This window comes from Cnephaeus nilssonii, assembly GCF_951640355.1.
Source record: "Cnephaeus nilssonii genome assembly, chromosome: 13".
NCBI classification, from domain to species: Eukaryota; Metazoa; Chordata; class Mammalia; order Chiroptera; family Vespertilionidae; genus Cnephaeus; species Cnephaeus nilssonii.
Genome location: NC_137084.1, coordinates 66,174,305 through 66,189,856, shown reverse-complemented (window position 1 = coordinate 66,189,856; position 15,552 = coordinate 66,174,305). Strand labels below are relative to the sequence as shown.

At 40.4% G+C, this 15,552-nt stretch overlaps 1 protein-coding gene across 1 annotated transcript in view; it reads right to left on the bottom strand.

The window, feature by feature from the left end:
• The window catches only part of ARHGAP42 (Rho GTPase activating protein 42), a 251,835-nt gene that overhangs the window by 22,622 nt on the left and 213,661 nt on the right, over positions 1–15,552 (bottom strand). Inside the window, exons 13-16 of the mRNA XM_079787754.1 lie at positions 3,065–3,127; positions 2,057–2,131; positions 1,322–1,406; positions 514–572 (exon numbers count right to left, since the gene is read on the bottom strand). Of these exons, the coding sequence (XP_079643880.1) occupies positions 514–572; positions 1,322–1,406; positions 2,057–2,131; positions 3,065–3,127 (282 nt within the window). The remainder of the gene's footprint in view (positions 1–513; positions 573–1,321; positions 1,407–2,056; positions 2,132–3,064; positions 3,128–15,552) is intronic.

Genomic DNA, 15,552 nt, shown 5'->3' with positions numbered 1-15,552 from the left:
CATCATATTTTAACAGTCACTGATCTAAAGAAATGACATAAATATGTGACCATCAATACTACAAATATAATATGGGGGAAGAGCCTCTTGCCTACCAAAAATATATGATTCTTCTCTCCAGATTTGGGAACACAGTTTCTTCCCTCCAGATTTGGGAATAGTATGTGAGTATGTGTATGGTAGTAGCATAACTGTACATTTCTGTAGTCTTATATATCTAACCACAAAGTTGCTCTTGTAAAAAAATGACATCCATTAGTCAAGTAAAATGTAATTCGAATAATTCCTCACAGCTTTTGCTGATCACACCAGAATGTCACTCCAATGAGGTCTTATTAAATGACAAAATATTTAGTTCATCCTGCAATTTCTTATTTGTTAATAAACCATATTGTAAGCTATTAAGTATCACATTGACAATTTCTTAATATGTAGAGAAGTCTTAACTAGCTGGTTTAAAGTTATACCTCTAAGTAATACAGCATAAAACGACATCAACGGAAGCATACTTACTAACAGCAAGAATAAAATCTTTGTGCAACTTGTAAGTCATTAGTGGTTCTGCAAGGCACCTGCAACAGAGAAGGAAGCATACTTTACAATGGCAGTGTCTCTTTATTTTCCTGGACGTGCGGTGCTTCCTGGGAACGGGTGGTCAGGCTGCACTGCAGGATAAGTCCTAGTGGGGAGGCTCCAGGCAGTGCTAAAACAAAGACCTCAGAGACCCAATGCCCCTTAGCACTTCTCGCCACAATTGTGATGTTAAAAAGGGAGGCCCAAGGACCATTTTTTCACTTTGTGAGCGAAACTCCTCTCAGATATGGGGATAATATTAAGAAAAACAACTTTTAATTTCAGCCTATTTTGTAAGAAATACATGTGAACCCTACATTCAAAGTTACTATGGCCGGTTTGGTTCAGTGGATAGAGTGTTGGCCTGCAGACTGAAAGGTCCCGGGCTCGGTCCCCAGAGGGGGTGTGCAGGAGGCAGCCGATCAATGATTCTCTCTCATCATTGATGTTTCTATCTCTCCCTCTCCCTTCCTTTTTGAAATCAATAAAAATATATTTTTAAAAAAATTTACCATGAAACGGAAATTACTTAGTATTCATGAGATACTTCAGCCTTTTAAGTTTATTATTTGAGAAATCAAGGATAAGTTCCAGAACACTAAACACAAACATTACCGCCTCGCGCTCTCACTTTCAGCAAAGGGTCTGTGCTGAGGAGCGGAGCCCATACATGGGGCATGGCATCCCCAGGTGACTGCCTGAGCCAGGGAGAGGTCACCGCAGAGTGCCTGCAGTTAACCCTGCTCACCTGAGGTAGTTTTTCAGTCCACTTGTTATCGTCTTGTTATCCCATAGTTCAATATCAATGTCCATATCAGGAGGGGATTTGGGAGCTAAAGAGAATAAAAATAAAATATTTAGATCGTTCAATTAAAAATACCACTTGCACCATTAAGAAAACAGGGACCAAAGTAAGTAGATCAAACAAAGGGGCACTAAACCTCAACTATTTCTTGTGGAATAATAGTTTCCCAAGTCAAATTATTGCTAATGGCTAACATCACAGAGCGTCCACCATGTATTGGGCATGCTTCTAAGTACTTCATGTGAATTAAAATTTCCAGTCCTCACAATTCTTAATGAAGCAGGCACTATTGTTATCCCCAGTTTATAAATGAGGAGGCTGAGGCACAGAAAGGTTAAGCAAATTACCCACAACCACAAAGCTTTCAAGTGGCTGAGCTGGATTCCAAGCCAGGCAATCTGAATCCAGCCAGCCATAAATCTCATTGCAACTCTAGCTAATCAAGGGACACTACAGAGAAAGTCCAACATCATAAAAAGCCCCCCTCTCAAATTCTGATTGTCCTTCCATTATAACTGGACATTGAAAACTGAATACAAAATATTACTTGAAAATACTCAAGGATAAGCAATAGGCCATATCTCAAACAAAACAAAACAATAACAACAAAAAAACACCTATGATTTGGATTATCTGTAAGAATACAAAAATTAAGTAACTGCTTCATCCAAAACTTACAAAATGTGGTGTTCATGAGTTTCTGAACTTTGGAGTTCACTCCTCCTATTCGGTAGAGGCCTAAAATTGTGATGCCTAATGGGAAGGAAAAAATCACAAGAAAATGACTTGAGACAGCTTCCTAAGTACAGAACGTTAAAAACTCAGACATATGCCTACACAGAATCTGAAAGCTGCTTATCAAATTTTGTGGTCTCACTTTAGCAACCCCCCCCTGGAAACACCCACCAGACTTATATTTCTCAGAGCAGACACTGAACAGTGATTTGAAAGTCTTTGAAGATCTTCAGAGTAGCGAAGTACACCTGCCTATTCCCCAGGACTTGAATATGAATATGAAATAGCATTGCTCATCTATTTCTTCGGTCATGGAGTTCTGCATGTTGAACAGTTTTGTGGCATTTTTATCTTCACTGTAACAGTGAGGAAACAGATTCAAAGAATACAAGAAACCTACTTAACGTCTCAAAACTTCTAAGTGGCAGCACCAAATTTTGAATCTAAGTTTAAAGAACTCCACAGCCCAATACTAGTTTTGCTTTAGACAGGCTTTCCTGGAAGTGTAATTGCCTAACAGACCACTAGAGTGGGCTTCAGGAGAGAGGTCACCACTAGAGTGAGGAAGGCGCTGAAATCCTGACAGTGACTGAAATCACTGGAGGAAATCATATAGGGAAGGAGGGGCTGAACACAAGCTACTTAGGAATCTTACTGACTTCCCTAAAGCAGAAAAATAAAACTAAAGGGGTACTTTACAATAATAAATATTTACAGAGTCCATCAGTACCAGTAAGAAGTAAACTGAGGCTATGTGGGAAGATGTAACCAAGTATGTTTATAGGATGATTTTTGATTAACTGAAGCTCAAAGTAAAACTATTTATTTATATAATCATAGAATTTTGTAAATTAATCTCATGTTAATGGCTAAATACATCTCATTTTCTGAGCATTTGTACATAAGAATGGACCACATGACAGCAGCGATACACCCGTCAGGTGTACTGACCTCTTGTTTCCACAGCTTGAATGCATTTTCTCACAAAGTTGAACCCTGCTTCATTTAAGTACACTGAAAAATAAAAGAAAATCGTTTTAAGTGTTCATGCTGAACTGACATTTCCCCTTCATTGGCCTCTGTCGTTTTATGGTTTAATGGTGGTTTTGGGTAGAGTCTGAATTTTCATATGTGGTAGAAGCTGAGGAGCGTGGTTCACACTCACCACAGTTATTACATGAACTTGCTTCATTAGAAACACAAATCCTTTCAGACAGTGAATATGTTACATTGATCCCTTCCATTTTCTCTAAAATTAGCAATATCCTTCATTACAGGTTTTCACAGATGATAAAAGCAAAATGTAAGAAGAATGAACTTTTATTGTGTGTTAGTAACTCTATTACAAAGCCAGTCACATGGGATTCTCAAAACAACATGATGATGTAGAGAGAAAGCTTTAATTTTAAAATGATTCACTGCGTTGCTGGAAACGTCATTTTCTTTGTTCTAAGCTCTAGAGCCAGGATTCTAAACTTCTCTTGATTACAAGTCCAATGATCCTTCTTATTATATTTTGTACCGTATTCAAAATAATTCAAAATAACCTTAGTCAGTCCACTAAAAATCCCCCAAAGATTATTATTACATTGTAAAATAGCTATTTATTTTCATTGCTTTATGCTAGATTTTCTTTAAATCAGGGTGTGTCTTTTTTTTAATTTTATGGCCTAATCAAATTAGATTACTTGTTTAAACAGAAAGGATTTAATAATACTAAGTAACACTGAGAAGAAAAACTCAAAAAAAATTTTTTTGTACTATAGTAAAAATTTTCATCACATGTGGTGGAGATAAGGGATTTCTTAATATTCCCAAATAATAACATATGCAGACAATTCAAACTAATGAAAAATTAAAACTTGCTTCCATTTAAAGATGATAGATTAAACATATTCATGTAGCTCAATATGGATTCAAGACCATATATATATATATATATATATATATATATATATATATATATACTAGTAGCCCGTTTGCACGAAGATTCGTGCAATAGACCTTCATTCACCTGGCTGCCTGCACCAGTTTTCTGCCGGCACCAGGGACCCAGGCCTTGGCTGTGGCCACCGCCTTCTGCCTTTTTCAGGGTCGGGGCTTGGCCCCGGGCGGTGGCCTTGGGCTCGGCGGCACCCAACATCCTTGCTAAGGATCGCAGGAGCCGACCCCCAGTGGTTTCCTGCGATCCGTGCAGGCTGCCCACTGGTGCCCAAGGCCGGGAAAGCCTCCGCCCCAGGCTTTCCTGGCCTTGGGCTCGCTGCACCCAGCGTCCCTGCTACGATCACAGGAGCCGACCCCCAGTGGTTTCCTGCGATCGGTGCAGGCTCCCCGCTGGTGCCCAAGGCCCGGAAAACCTCGGCCCCTGGGACCCCCGGGAGCGGCGGGAGGGGCCGGGCCACGCCCCCCCAGGTGGCCGATCGACCCCCGGGAGGGGCGGGAGGGGCCGGAGGGGCCCGGCCACGCCCCCCGGGGTGCCCATCGCCCCAGGCACCCCGGGGAGCAGTGGCATGGGCCAGGCCACGCCCCCCCGGGGTGCCGATCGCCCCAGGCACCCCGGGGAGCAGCGGCATGGGCCAGGCCACTGGGCACCGCCATCTTGATCTTCTCAATGGCGGATATGCCACCCGGAGTCCCGCCCCCAGCCTCCCACCGGCCCAATCATGGGCATAGCGGAGGTGTGGTCAATTTGCATGTTTCTCTATTATAAGGTAAGATATGTATCAAGAAGGGGTGCCACCAACAGGCAAAACATTTGAAGAAATCCTGCACATAGAAAGCCACTGAAATGGGAATTAACTGAAAGGTTTAAGAAATCTTTGGCCCAAAAAACCCCCCAAGGTACTGACATGAAAGAATATTTATTACATGTTATTAGGTGAAAAAAGTAATCTACAGGATGATATGAACCAATTTCTTTTTTTTCCAGTTTTCTATTTTTTAATTGTTTCTTTATTTTATTATTTTCCATCACTATCTCCTCTTACACCTCCCTACCCCCCCCTCTCTACCCCCCAAAAAATCACCATACTGTTGTCAGTGTCCATAAGTTCTTTCTCTTTTTTTCTTTTCTTGCTCAATCCCTCCACCCCTCCAACACCCTCTGCCTCCTCCCCACCCCACCCCCCACCGCCGCCCATCACACACACCAGAGCAGTCTGCCTGCTCTTTATCTATGAGTCTGTCTCTACTTTGCTTGTTAGTTCAGTTTGTTACCCTTTGCGACAGCATAGATGGAGCTGGAGAACATTATACTAAGTGAATTAAGCCAGTCAGAGAAAGATAAGTGCCATATGATTTGACCCAATTTCTTAAAATATAATAATATGAGGGTATTTTTGTGTCCCCAGAGCCTAAGTCAAGTGAATGCTTTGGGTGAACTCAACACACAAGAATGAATGGCCGTGAAATAAGCATCTATTTGAGTTGACTACCCACATGAGGGTAGCTCTTTTGAACACCACGCAGTGATTGCTTGTTTCCAATAATCCAAAAGGCCACATTAAGCATTTTATACATTATACATTCTGAAATTTTTAAAGTAGTTATTGGACATTGAAAAACAAGTGAATGGAGAGGTGAGGAACCAATATAAAATAAAGAAATGAGAAATCAATGACTAATTTTCATTTTTAACAATAAACACTAAGCCCCAAAAATGCAACCTTAGGAAAAAAAAATGCACTAGTATTTTTGTACCAATTAAAACTGCAAGTTCCTGACATTTATAATGTTTGTTTCTTGAGGTCACATTGTTCAACTTTTCAATAAAATAATTTTAAAAGAGAAAAGCATTTTTAAAAAATTTCAATAAAACTTGGCCTTGGCAAAATGAGTGAAGATAATGCTGATATATAAAAACAGAATTTAAGTATCCATTTTGAGAAAAATAAGCAATAACCAGGCTACATCTTGAAGGTATACTGGGCTGTTTGGCAGCAATACCCCCAGTCTGTTCTAACACACAGATCTGACAGGCTCATCATGAAGAATACAATCTTACAGACATTGAGTCTGCCTGCCAGGTCATTCCATGGTACTGCTATTGTGATGTGTCCATGGGTCTTGTGCTTTAGTTCTATTCACTTCAGTAAACAAAACGCTATCAATCAATTTAGAGATGTGGAAGAATATCATATGTTGGCAAAGATAACCATGCATTTCTCTTTTGTTTCTTTTCTGTGCTTTTTGGTTTTTTTAAAAAAATCTTTATTTCCACCCCCCCACCCCCCCCCCCCCACACACACATTGCCCTCCTTCACCCAGATCCTACCCTGCTCCAGACCTTCACCACCCTATTGTTTGTGTCCATGGGTAATGCATGCATGCATATTTGTTCTTTGGTTAATCTCTTCTGTCCCCTTCTCCCCTTTTCCCTCTGAGATTTATCAATCTGTTCCATGTTTCCATGCCTCTGGTTCTAATTTATTCATCAGTTTATTTTGTTCATTAGATTCCTTGTTTGTTTATTTTGATTTTTAGATTCCATTGTTGATAGATATGTATTGTCATTTTATTGTTCACATTTTTTATCTTTTTTTTCCTTCTCCTTCTTCTTAAAGAAGACCCTTCAACATTTTTGTTGTTGTTTATTTTATATCCTTTTAGCCCCTAAAAGAGTATAGGGAGGTTCCATTGTGTAGAGATGGCACCCAGCTTTGCTTGGAGCCAGGGAAGCCTGGGCTGGATCTGGTCTAGTTCACTGTATGAATGGGAGTGTGCCTACGAACTTCTATGGACTCTAGTTCTTTCATTTATAAAATGAGAGAAACAATATTACATGTTAAATGTTTGTAGTAAGATAAAGATAAAACCATACGAGGCACTGAAGAGCTCCTAACCTAATTACATGCTGGTTTCCTTCTCCATGTGCACCTGTCCACACATCACCGCTATATGAATGAAAACAGAAGAAATGATGAAAGATGTCAGTCATTAGTTCTAACCAGATGAAAGGGACAGTGGTTACTCTCCCACTTAACAGTTGTTACTAGGCATAGTTTTCATAGCTCGGTGCCTCAGTTTCCTCTTCTATACAGTAAGGATAATAGCAGTAAATCTTCAGAGGGCTATTCACAGATGGAATACAGTAACATTTGCACAAGTCATAGGAAGAACAGTGCTTGGAATATAGTAAGTGCTATGGAAGTATTGGCTAGCACCATACCTATCATTATTGGCTATGGGAGAATATAAAAACCTACATGTGTAAAATACATGAACAAGGTATTTTCTGGGCACAGCTGCAGTCACTGGGGCTTGAGGAATTGTCTGCCAGGAGTGTTATTTTTCGAAGAGGCATACATATTACTTATTCTAAAGTATTTGGGGCTAGAGCAATGATCTGTTTCTTTTTTAAAAAAATAGATTTTTATTGATTTCAGAGAGGAAGGGAGAGGGAGAGAGAGAGAGAAACATCAATGATGAGAGAAAGCCATTGATCTGCTGTCTCCTGCAAGCCCCCAGTAGGGATGGAACCCACAACCTGGGCATGGGCCCTTGAACAGAATCAAACCCGGGGCCCTTCAGTCCACAGGCCAACGCTGTATCCACTGAGCCAAACTGGCTAGGGCTGTTTCTTTAAACAAACACAGATCAGGCATAACCCATTCAGGCCCGTGAATCTAGCTGGCCACTGAAAAAATAAGTTGTATATTAAGAAATGTCCCTACACTCATTACACTCAACAAATCACAGTGAACACACATATCCTTTCATTGGAACTGAATAGACTGAAGTCATCTGGAATTACTGTCCACCTATATATGTTGCCCCTTCCTGTAGGAAGATCACATTATTCAGCTCCCTCAAAGTCAGCTTGCCCCTGGGGTATGCACTAGCCAATGAAATATGAATGGGAGTGACACACGTCATTATCCAGCAGACACTGAGAACCAATATGTAGCCTGCCAGGTTCTTTTTCCCTCTGGCACGAGATCAGCAATGACACTGGGAGAGGCCACTCCATGAGCTTGGGTTCCTGTGTGGACACTGTGTACCAGGTCTGGAGCCACGGCTGACCGGGATGGACCCGCATCATGATCAGCAATGAAGCTCACTTTGGTAAGCCTCTGAGATTTGAGGATCATCTGTTACCACAGCAGAAGCTGGCCAAGTCCGATTTAATAATGTATAACTTACACAGTTTGCTATGACAAAAAGGACTAAATAAATAAAGGCAATGCCACAGTTAATGTTTCCTTGCTTAACTGGAATACTACATCCATTTTCTCCCTCGGCTACTGCCTGGTCAATTCATGGAACAAGGCAGCAAAGGGCAGCAGTGGCACTGCCCATTCATGGCTGCCTTGCCAACGACTACTCACCAGCGCCTTCACGCAAGCACCCGGAACTTTCTACCGAGGGCTGAGAAGAGGGTAACACGGCATAAACAGGCTATGGCACACTGTCTCCCAGTGGCTGATATAAAGCCAGTGACACGGAGTCGTCAGGGGGACGTCAGGGGCAAACACAAATTGCATGAAGGAAAACAAGGAACCTTCCAAAGCCATGAAGGGGTTAGTAGACTTGATGTCAGTGCGAATGAGAATTCAACACAAGTACGTTCTCTAGAGCTCAAAAGAGAAAAAACTAGTAACTCCTTAGTGTTCCAATGAAATGCCCATGGAAAGTGTTCTTAATAAATGAAATCACACCAACACCATGACAGAGTTACAATTTACTGTAATTTTCGTTGAGCGGAGGACAGGGTGTTCCAGCTGCAACATTAGAGGAAGGTTGAGTATGGATTGCTGAATCAGGGCTCAACGCTGACCAGAGCAGACAGCCAATTATGCTTCCTGATTGATTGCTTGGTAGTTGCTGGCTTGCTCAAGTGCCCTCTCTGGAGGCTTCCAGAAGGGTTAGAGCTTATCAGCGAATGGGAGCTACTTTTATCACCTCCTCACAGGGCCGCCACCCCAGCCCTGTATCTCCCTGCTCCAGAGAGGATCAGAGGGAAAAGCAGAATGCAACTTACCCCCAAATTCCTGGAATGGAAATCCTATAAAACGGATGATACCTGGCCTTCAGAGGTAGAAGCAGAAGACAGGCTAACTTAAAAAACGTCATTTATTCAATTGAAAGTTAAGTGTAAACATTGTGTGTGTGTGTTTCACCCCCTCTGGAAACTATTCAGGGCTAAAGCTTTCATTGAAAACAAATAAAGTTTCTATAGGCAGCTTGGCAGCATAAAAGCTATTAATTTCAACAGAATTCAAACAGCAATGAGAGGGGGGAAAAAAAGAATAGTCTTCCATACAACTAACAAAGCAAAAGTCCTTGTACCTTCCATTTCCCAGTAATTAAAAACCCAGAATGTCCTTACAGATGTAATCTACTTGGCCTCACAGTACATTCTCAGGGTTGACAAAACAAAGCAACACTTGTCTTTAGTTTCTACTTCACTTTTCTAACCTGCCATTTCAGATTAAAAGGCCCCTTATCACAGACAACCATACTACATGGGGCTTGAAAGAAACAGAAAAGAGAAATGAGTGCATTTACTGGTGTTTGTGATAAGCAAAGAACCTTTTCTCCCTAAAGGGTGAGCAGGTGGCTCTCCACAGCCTTGGCCCAGACTGTTCCCTCTTCCTGGCCCTGCTCAAGGGGAGCACTTTGGATCTGACCCTCTTCCTGGTCTCAGTGATAGAAACAAAACTGCATTTGCTCAGGGCCTGGAGGAGAATGTGGTGAAGGAGGAGGCTATAACCAAGGGACGTCTGAGAATTTCCAGAGTAAACTATCTACACAGCAGTATGAAGCTCAAAAGCATTTGTGACGGGATGTCAATTGCCTAGGACACGCAGAATGAGCTTAATCTTTCTGTTTATTGCTCGGACACACTTCCTAGGGACTCACGGGAAGTCACTGAAACACACAGTGGCAGCAATTTAGAGCTATTGGGAAATTGTGCAAGTGTCTTCTGGCCCAATCCCTTTGATTTTGTACGTGAGTACTGAATGTTAGTTGACTGTCATTATACTTTTATTATGACTTTTATTGGCAGAAACTTCATTTGAAAGGACTTCCTTTTACCTGTTCACAATGGCTGAAATAAAGTAGGTACACAATGGAATGCTGTTGAACTGAATTGCATGAGAAAGAATCTCTTCTTTCACAATTCTCACCTCCAAACCTATGGTAGAAGGACCAGCTAAAAAGCCATCACACAAACCTTATGTTCGACTGGGAACATGGCTCAGGGCACCAACAGAGAATGCCAGAGAGAGAAAGGCTACAAAAAAAAGACAATTGCCTCTGTCCCTGCTAATAATTAGTCCCAAGATGGGAGTCTTGGGACAGGAAGGTGTGTCAACAATGATTATTTGTTTCTTTGAAAGATGGGCTCAAATGCAGAATAGTGAAGAGCTAATGGTAAGCTGTCCTTTAACAAAATATCCCCACTGGCATGGCTTGAGGAACAGTTTAGTTCTCACCTTAACTGAATATCACCTGTTTAATATCGATGACAGGCATTACTGTTCTCAAGATAAATCAATTCTCAGTCTTATAATTCCAAGAAAAGGATATGGTGATATATTTCACAACCAGGAAAGTGTTTGTGGATTCAACATCCTATAACTGACTAATATTAGGTTTTATACTTCATGCATTTTTCATTAAGGTGAGTCAAACTTTGCTTCTCTGTTAAATTACGCTAGTTTTATTTATGGCATCTTTACTCTGAAAACAGTAAGTGAAGAGTAACCACAAAGTAGAGATATTTTCCATGTTAGACTTGTAAAGAGAGACTCTTCCCTCTATAATTTTAGTTTTATTATTCATTTCATGGTATATGTTCTCTATATATTCACAGTATGTCCCTATTTTAGGATAAGAGATCGTTCTTAACCTGTTGCTTTTGGGGTTTTCAGCCCAGACATTATGAAAACTTTTAATGGTTGACATTGAAAACAAATTTTTACCTGAGTTTTCTATTCTGTCATTCTAAGCTTCATAATTATCTCCAGCAGTTCAAAACACACATTCCATACCAAACTGAGTTTTCAAAGGAAAAACAAGATTATTTTAAGATAAATAGGATCCATCTGAATGACAAGGCTACATAAAAGCACTTCTCAAGGTGGAAAATGAATCAAAGCTAATCCGGTTTCAAATACCAATTGTGAGAGAAATTGACATACTGAAATTGACATAATGCCATTTCTGAGGGGTCAAATGTGAAAAGGGGAAATGGAGATCTCAATAAACAGGGCAAACATAAAGATATAAGCTGCTCTGAACTCATAACATGATGACCTCGCATGATTTATTCAAGACTTAGAAAGAGGTCTGAGTCCCAGCTGGTTTGGTTCAGTGGACTGAGCATCGGCTTGTGGACCCGAAGAATCCCAGGTTTAATTCTGGTCAAGGGCACGTACCTAGGTGGTGCAGGCTTTTCCTCAGCCTGGGCCCTGATCAGGACGTGTGAGGAGGCAACCAGTTGGTGTGTTTCTCTCACATCAATAGTTCTCTCTGTCTTTCCCTCTCTCTCCCACTCTCTCTAAAAATAAATGGAAAAATATCCTCGGGTGAGGATTTAAAAAAAAAAAAAAAGAAGAAAGTAAAAAGAGGTCTGAGATCCTCACCATCCCTGGAACCTAATTTTGAACTGAAACAAATAAAATTCTGGATGTGTTGCTAGGAAGAAAACAGGCTGCTGTTCTTAATTTAACAGGGCCATGTTCTTGAATCTGGAATACTTCCAAGTGTTCAGATATGTCCTATGAGTCATCACTAGATATCCTAGGAAACATCACTAGAAAAATAGTATCCACTATAAGACACTGATAGAAGAGAAAAGGAGTAAAATTGCGGTCTGAGCAAGAGATTCACAGTGTCATGAATACATTTTAGGTCTTTTTATTAAAAACAATATTTTTGTTGATTTCAGGCAGGACGGGAGGGGGAGAAATAGAAACATCAATGATTGATGAGAGAGAATCTAGAGGGATGAGTCTCTCTTTACGTGCCTCCTGCATGGCCCCAAACTTGGGATCGAGCCCACAACCCAGGCATGTGCCCTGACCAGGAATCGAACCGTGACCTCCTGGTTCATAGGTTAATGCTCAACCACTGAACCATGCCGGCCAGGCAATTTTAGACCTTGATGTAGTACACTATTCACAATTACATGCAAAAAGAAATTAAATTCTGAGGACCTGGAAAAAGAGGCAGTCTGAGAGGCCGGTCACTTTAGGGAAAGGTTCTTCATTGCTGCCTGGACTGAGCGATGCTGAGAAAACCTTGCTTGTGCAAGCTGGCAAGCCCCGAGTCTCCACCTACAGGAGGCTCCATTAGTCTGAGTGTCTTTAATTAGTGGCACACACCATAGTCCTGACTTTTCAACTGAGTGGTGTATTTTGTTTGGGTGAGAACATTTGAATCTCCAAGAATGTATAAAAACAGGTAAAAACAAGTGTGATTTTGAATATGTAGGCTTTATGGTATGTAATAAAACATTTTGAAATCACTACATAATTTTGTGTGTGATTTATTTAGAATGTTTAAAATGCGTAAAAGAATATTAATCTCTGCATTTATCAGCCAATTTACTAGATTACAGAAGTTGCCAGGTGTTTAGGAAGATTATATTAGCCAGAATCACAAATTTGTCTTATTAGGGTCTTGCATTTAGAGAATGAAATTCATTAATTTTATAATTATAGCTTGATCTCTAGAAGTTTATGGAAAAATTAAATAAAAATAACTTATTTTTTAAAGTTAGTACATTGATAATTTGAATAAGATCTGTATGTTGATTAAAAACAGGCTTAAAGAAAAAATATAGCTTAAGATAAATAATAAAAGTAAAACTTACAACTAAGGTTAAGATTTATAACTTTGAGCCCTACATATTAATAAAGCAAAGGGAATTGAAATATTCCTTTTTATGATCAAAATCTCTCCTTGGCAATCAAAGTCTACTGGCACTAAGAGTAAGAATAACAGCCATTATGTGCTGAACACACATCCCTCTGAGGGCCTGTATAGAGTACACTAAGAAGGAGAGATGGGTTCTGTCACACTAAGTCCAGAGAACTGGGTAGGAAACTAATACATCATACTGAAAGCCAGAATGTAGGAAATGATATAGATGCATGGACTTCAGGACACACCATCTTATAATTACAAACTAGAGGCCCGGTGCACAGATTCGTGCACCAGTAGGGTCCCTCGGCCTGGCCTGCACCCTCTTGCAATCCGGAACCCCTCAGGGGATGTCGGAGAGCCGGTTTTGGCCCAATCCCCGTAGGCCAGGCTGAGGGACCCCACTTGTGCATGAATCTGTGCACCGGGCCTCTAGTCCTATATAATAAGAGGGTAATATGCAAATTGACCCTAAAGGCAGAATAACCGATTGCTATGATGCTCACTGACCACCAGGGGGAAGATGCTCAATGCAGGAGCTTCCCCCTGGAGGTCAGTGCGCTTCCACAGGGGGAGTGCCACTCAGCCACAAGCCAGCTCATTGCTGGCTAGTGCAGTGGCGGTGGCGGAAGCCTCTACACCTCTGCAACAGTGCTAAGGATGTCCTACTAACGGCTTATGCCCGCTCCCCACCAGAGGGATGTCTGCCAGCTTAGGCCCAATCCCCCGGGAAGTGGGCCTAAGCCGTCAGTCAGACATCCCCTGAGGGGTCGGGACCGCGACAGGGCGCAGGCCGGGCTGAGAGACCCCAAGTGCACGAATTTTCATGCACCGGGCCTCTAGAATACACATAAGATCTTTGGTTAATCTCTTCCCACCTTCCCCCCCACTTCCCTCTGAGATTCATCAGTCTGTTCCATGTTTCCATGCCTGTGGTTTCCGCTTCTGTGTTGAGCATCTGCCCCCTGGTGGTCAGTGCATGTCATTGCTACTGGCCGTCAGCCAATCGCTTAGGCTTTTATATATAGGCTAGAGGCCTAGTGCACAAAATGCGTGCAAGGGGCTCTGAGGGCTGAGGCAGCAGTAGCCCCAGCTGCTGCCTCGGCCCCGGGCCTCGTCCCTCACAGCCCTGGCTTCGTCTGGAAGGTCGTTCTGCTGTCTGGTCTAATTAGCATATTACCATTTTATTATTATAGATGGTGGCACAGTGATGTTTCAGGTGGCTAAGACCATAGAAAAACTGATTTCCAGAAGAGAAAGTCTTCATGGCATGAAGAAGTACCTTCTCCCTCCATCACAGCATGAGTATATTTGATAACTTTCTTATTTAAATTTCCTAATTATGACAGAAACCCTAGTTCCTGAGATACATTAAGTATCAAGTATATTCTGACTTGACCATTTCTCCATTCAAAAGCCTTATTCAATACCATATATAAGTTCAGTTGTTTTTGAAGAAAGATTTATCCCTGAGTAGATAATTTGTCTTTATAATGGATAAATGAGGCCAATGTTAGAAAACACATTTCAAACTCTACTCAAATGTAAATCATACAACAAATTACTTTTTAGGTAATTGTTTAGAATTAACATTCAGTACTTACAAAACTCTTAACCCATTGGTTAATGTTTCTGTGATTAGATACAAATGGGTAATGAAAGATTCTATACTGATCACGTTCCTTGATTAGAATTGAGAAAGAAATGTAAGACTAAATAAACCCTGAAAGTATTTTTTTTAAATCTTTAATATTAAAGGTTATTTTAAATTATGCATTTTCTTTTGATGATTTTTTAAATTAATTACTAGGAAGAATTTCATTCAGTTAAAATATAGGCTTTTTCATATACTCAATATTTATGATTTTCAAATGAGCGCTTCCCCAGTTTTTATATTTACTCCACTCTTACTTGTATTTTAACAGCAATTTAAAAGCCAAGATTATTAAGTCTGTTTTAAAAATAAACTTAGACATCATGAGAGAAAGCCAATTGAGTTAAATAAAACTTGAAATTGCTTTAAAAGACATATGAATAACCTTAGAAACAAACATACAAACTAGTTTTAAATGTCAAATAATCTAATGACATGAAGTATACATAAAAATATACTAAAATCATCAATGGTAAAAGAAGGCAAAAGGTGGAAGATAATGAAAGAGGATTTAGAATGTAATAGAAAACACATACAGTGTAGCTATTAAGAATGGTTTGATGCTAAGGATTCAGTAATAATAGAGTGATAACATGTGTTCCTACATATCCCATGTGCTATGACAATGTCCTGACATTCCACATTCTTGAGCACAATCTCCTAAAACTAGCATAAAGTATTCAAATCTTTAGTCTTATAAATTGGAGCAGAGAAAATAAGATAAATAAGCCCCGCTACTGCCATTAAAAACAACAACAAAAACAAACAAGCTAAATATCAACTGCCTCAAATCTCTTTCTGGGATAGAGCAAGGTACATACCTATAAGTAAACACCAAAGAAAGAAAACTTAATTTTGGTCACTATAATATCAGTTGTTAGTAATTTTAACGTGAGAAACTTTATGAATGAAT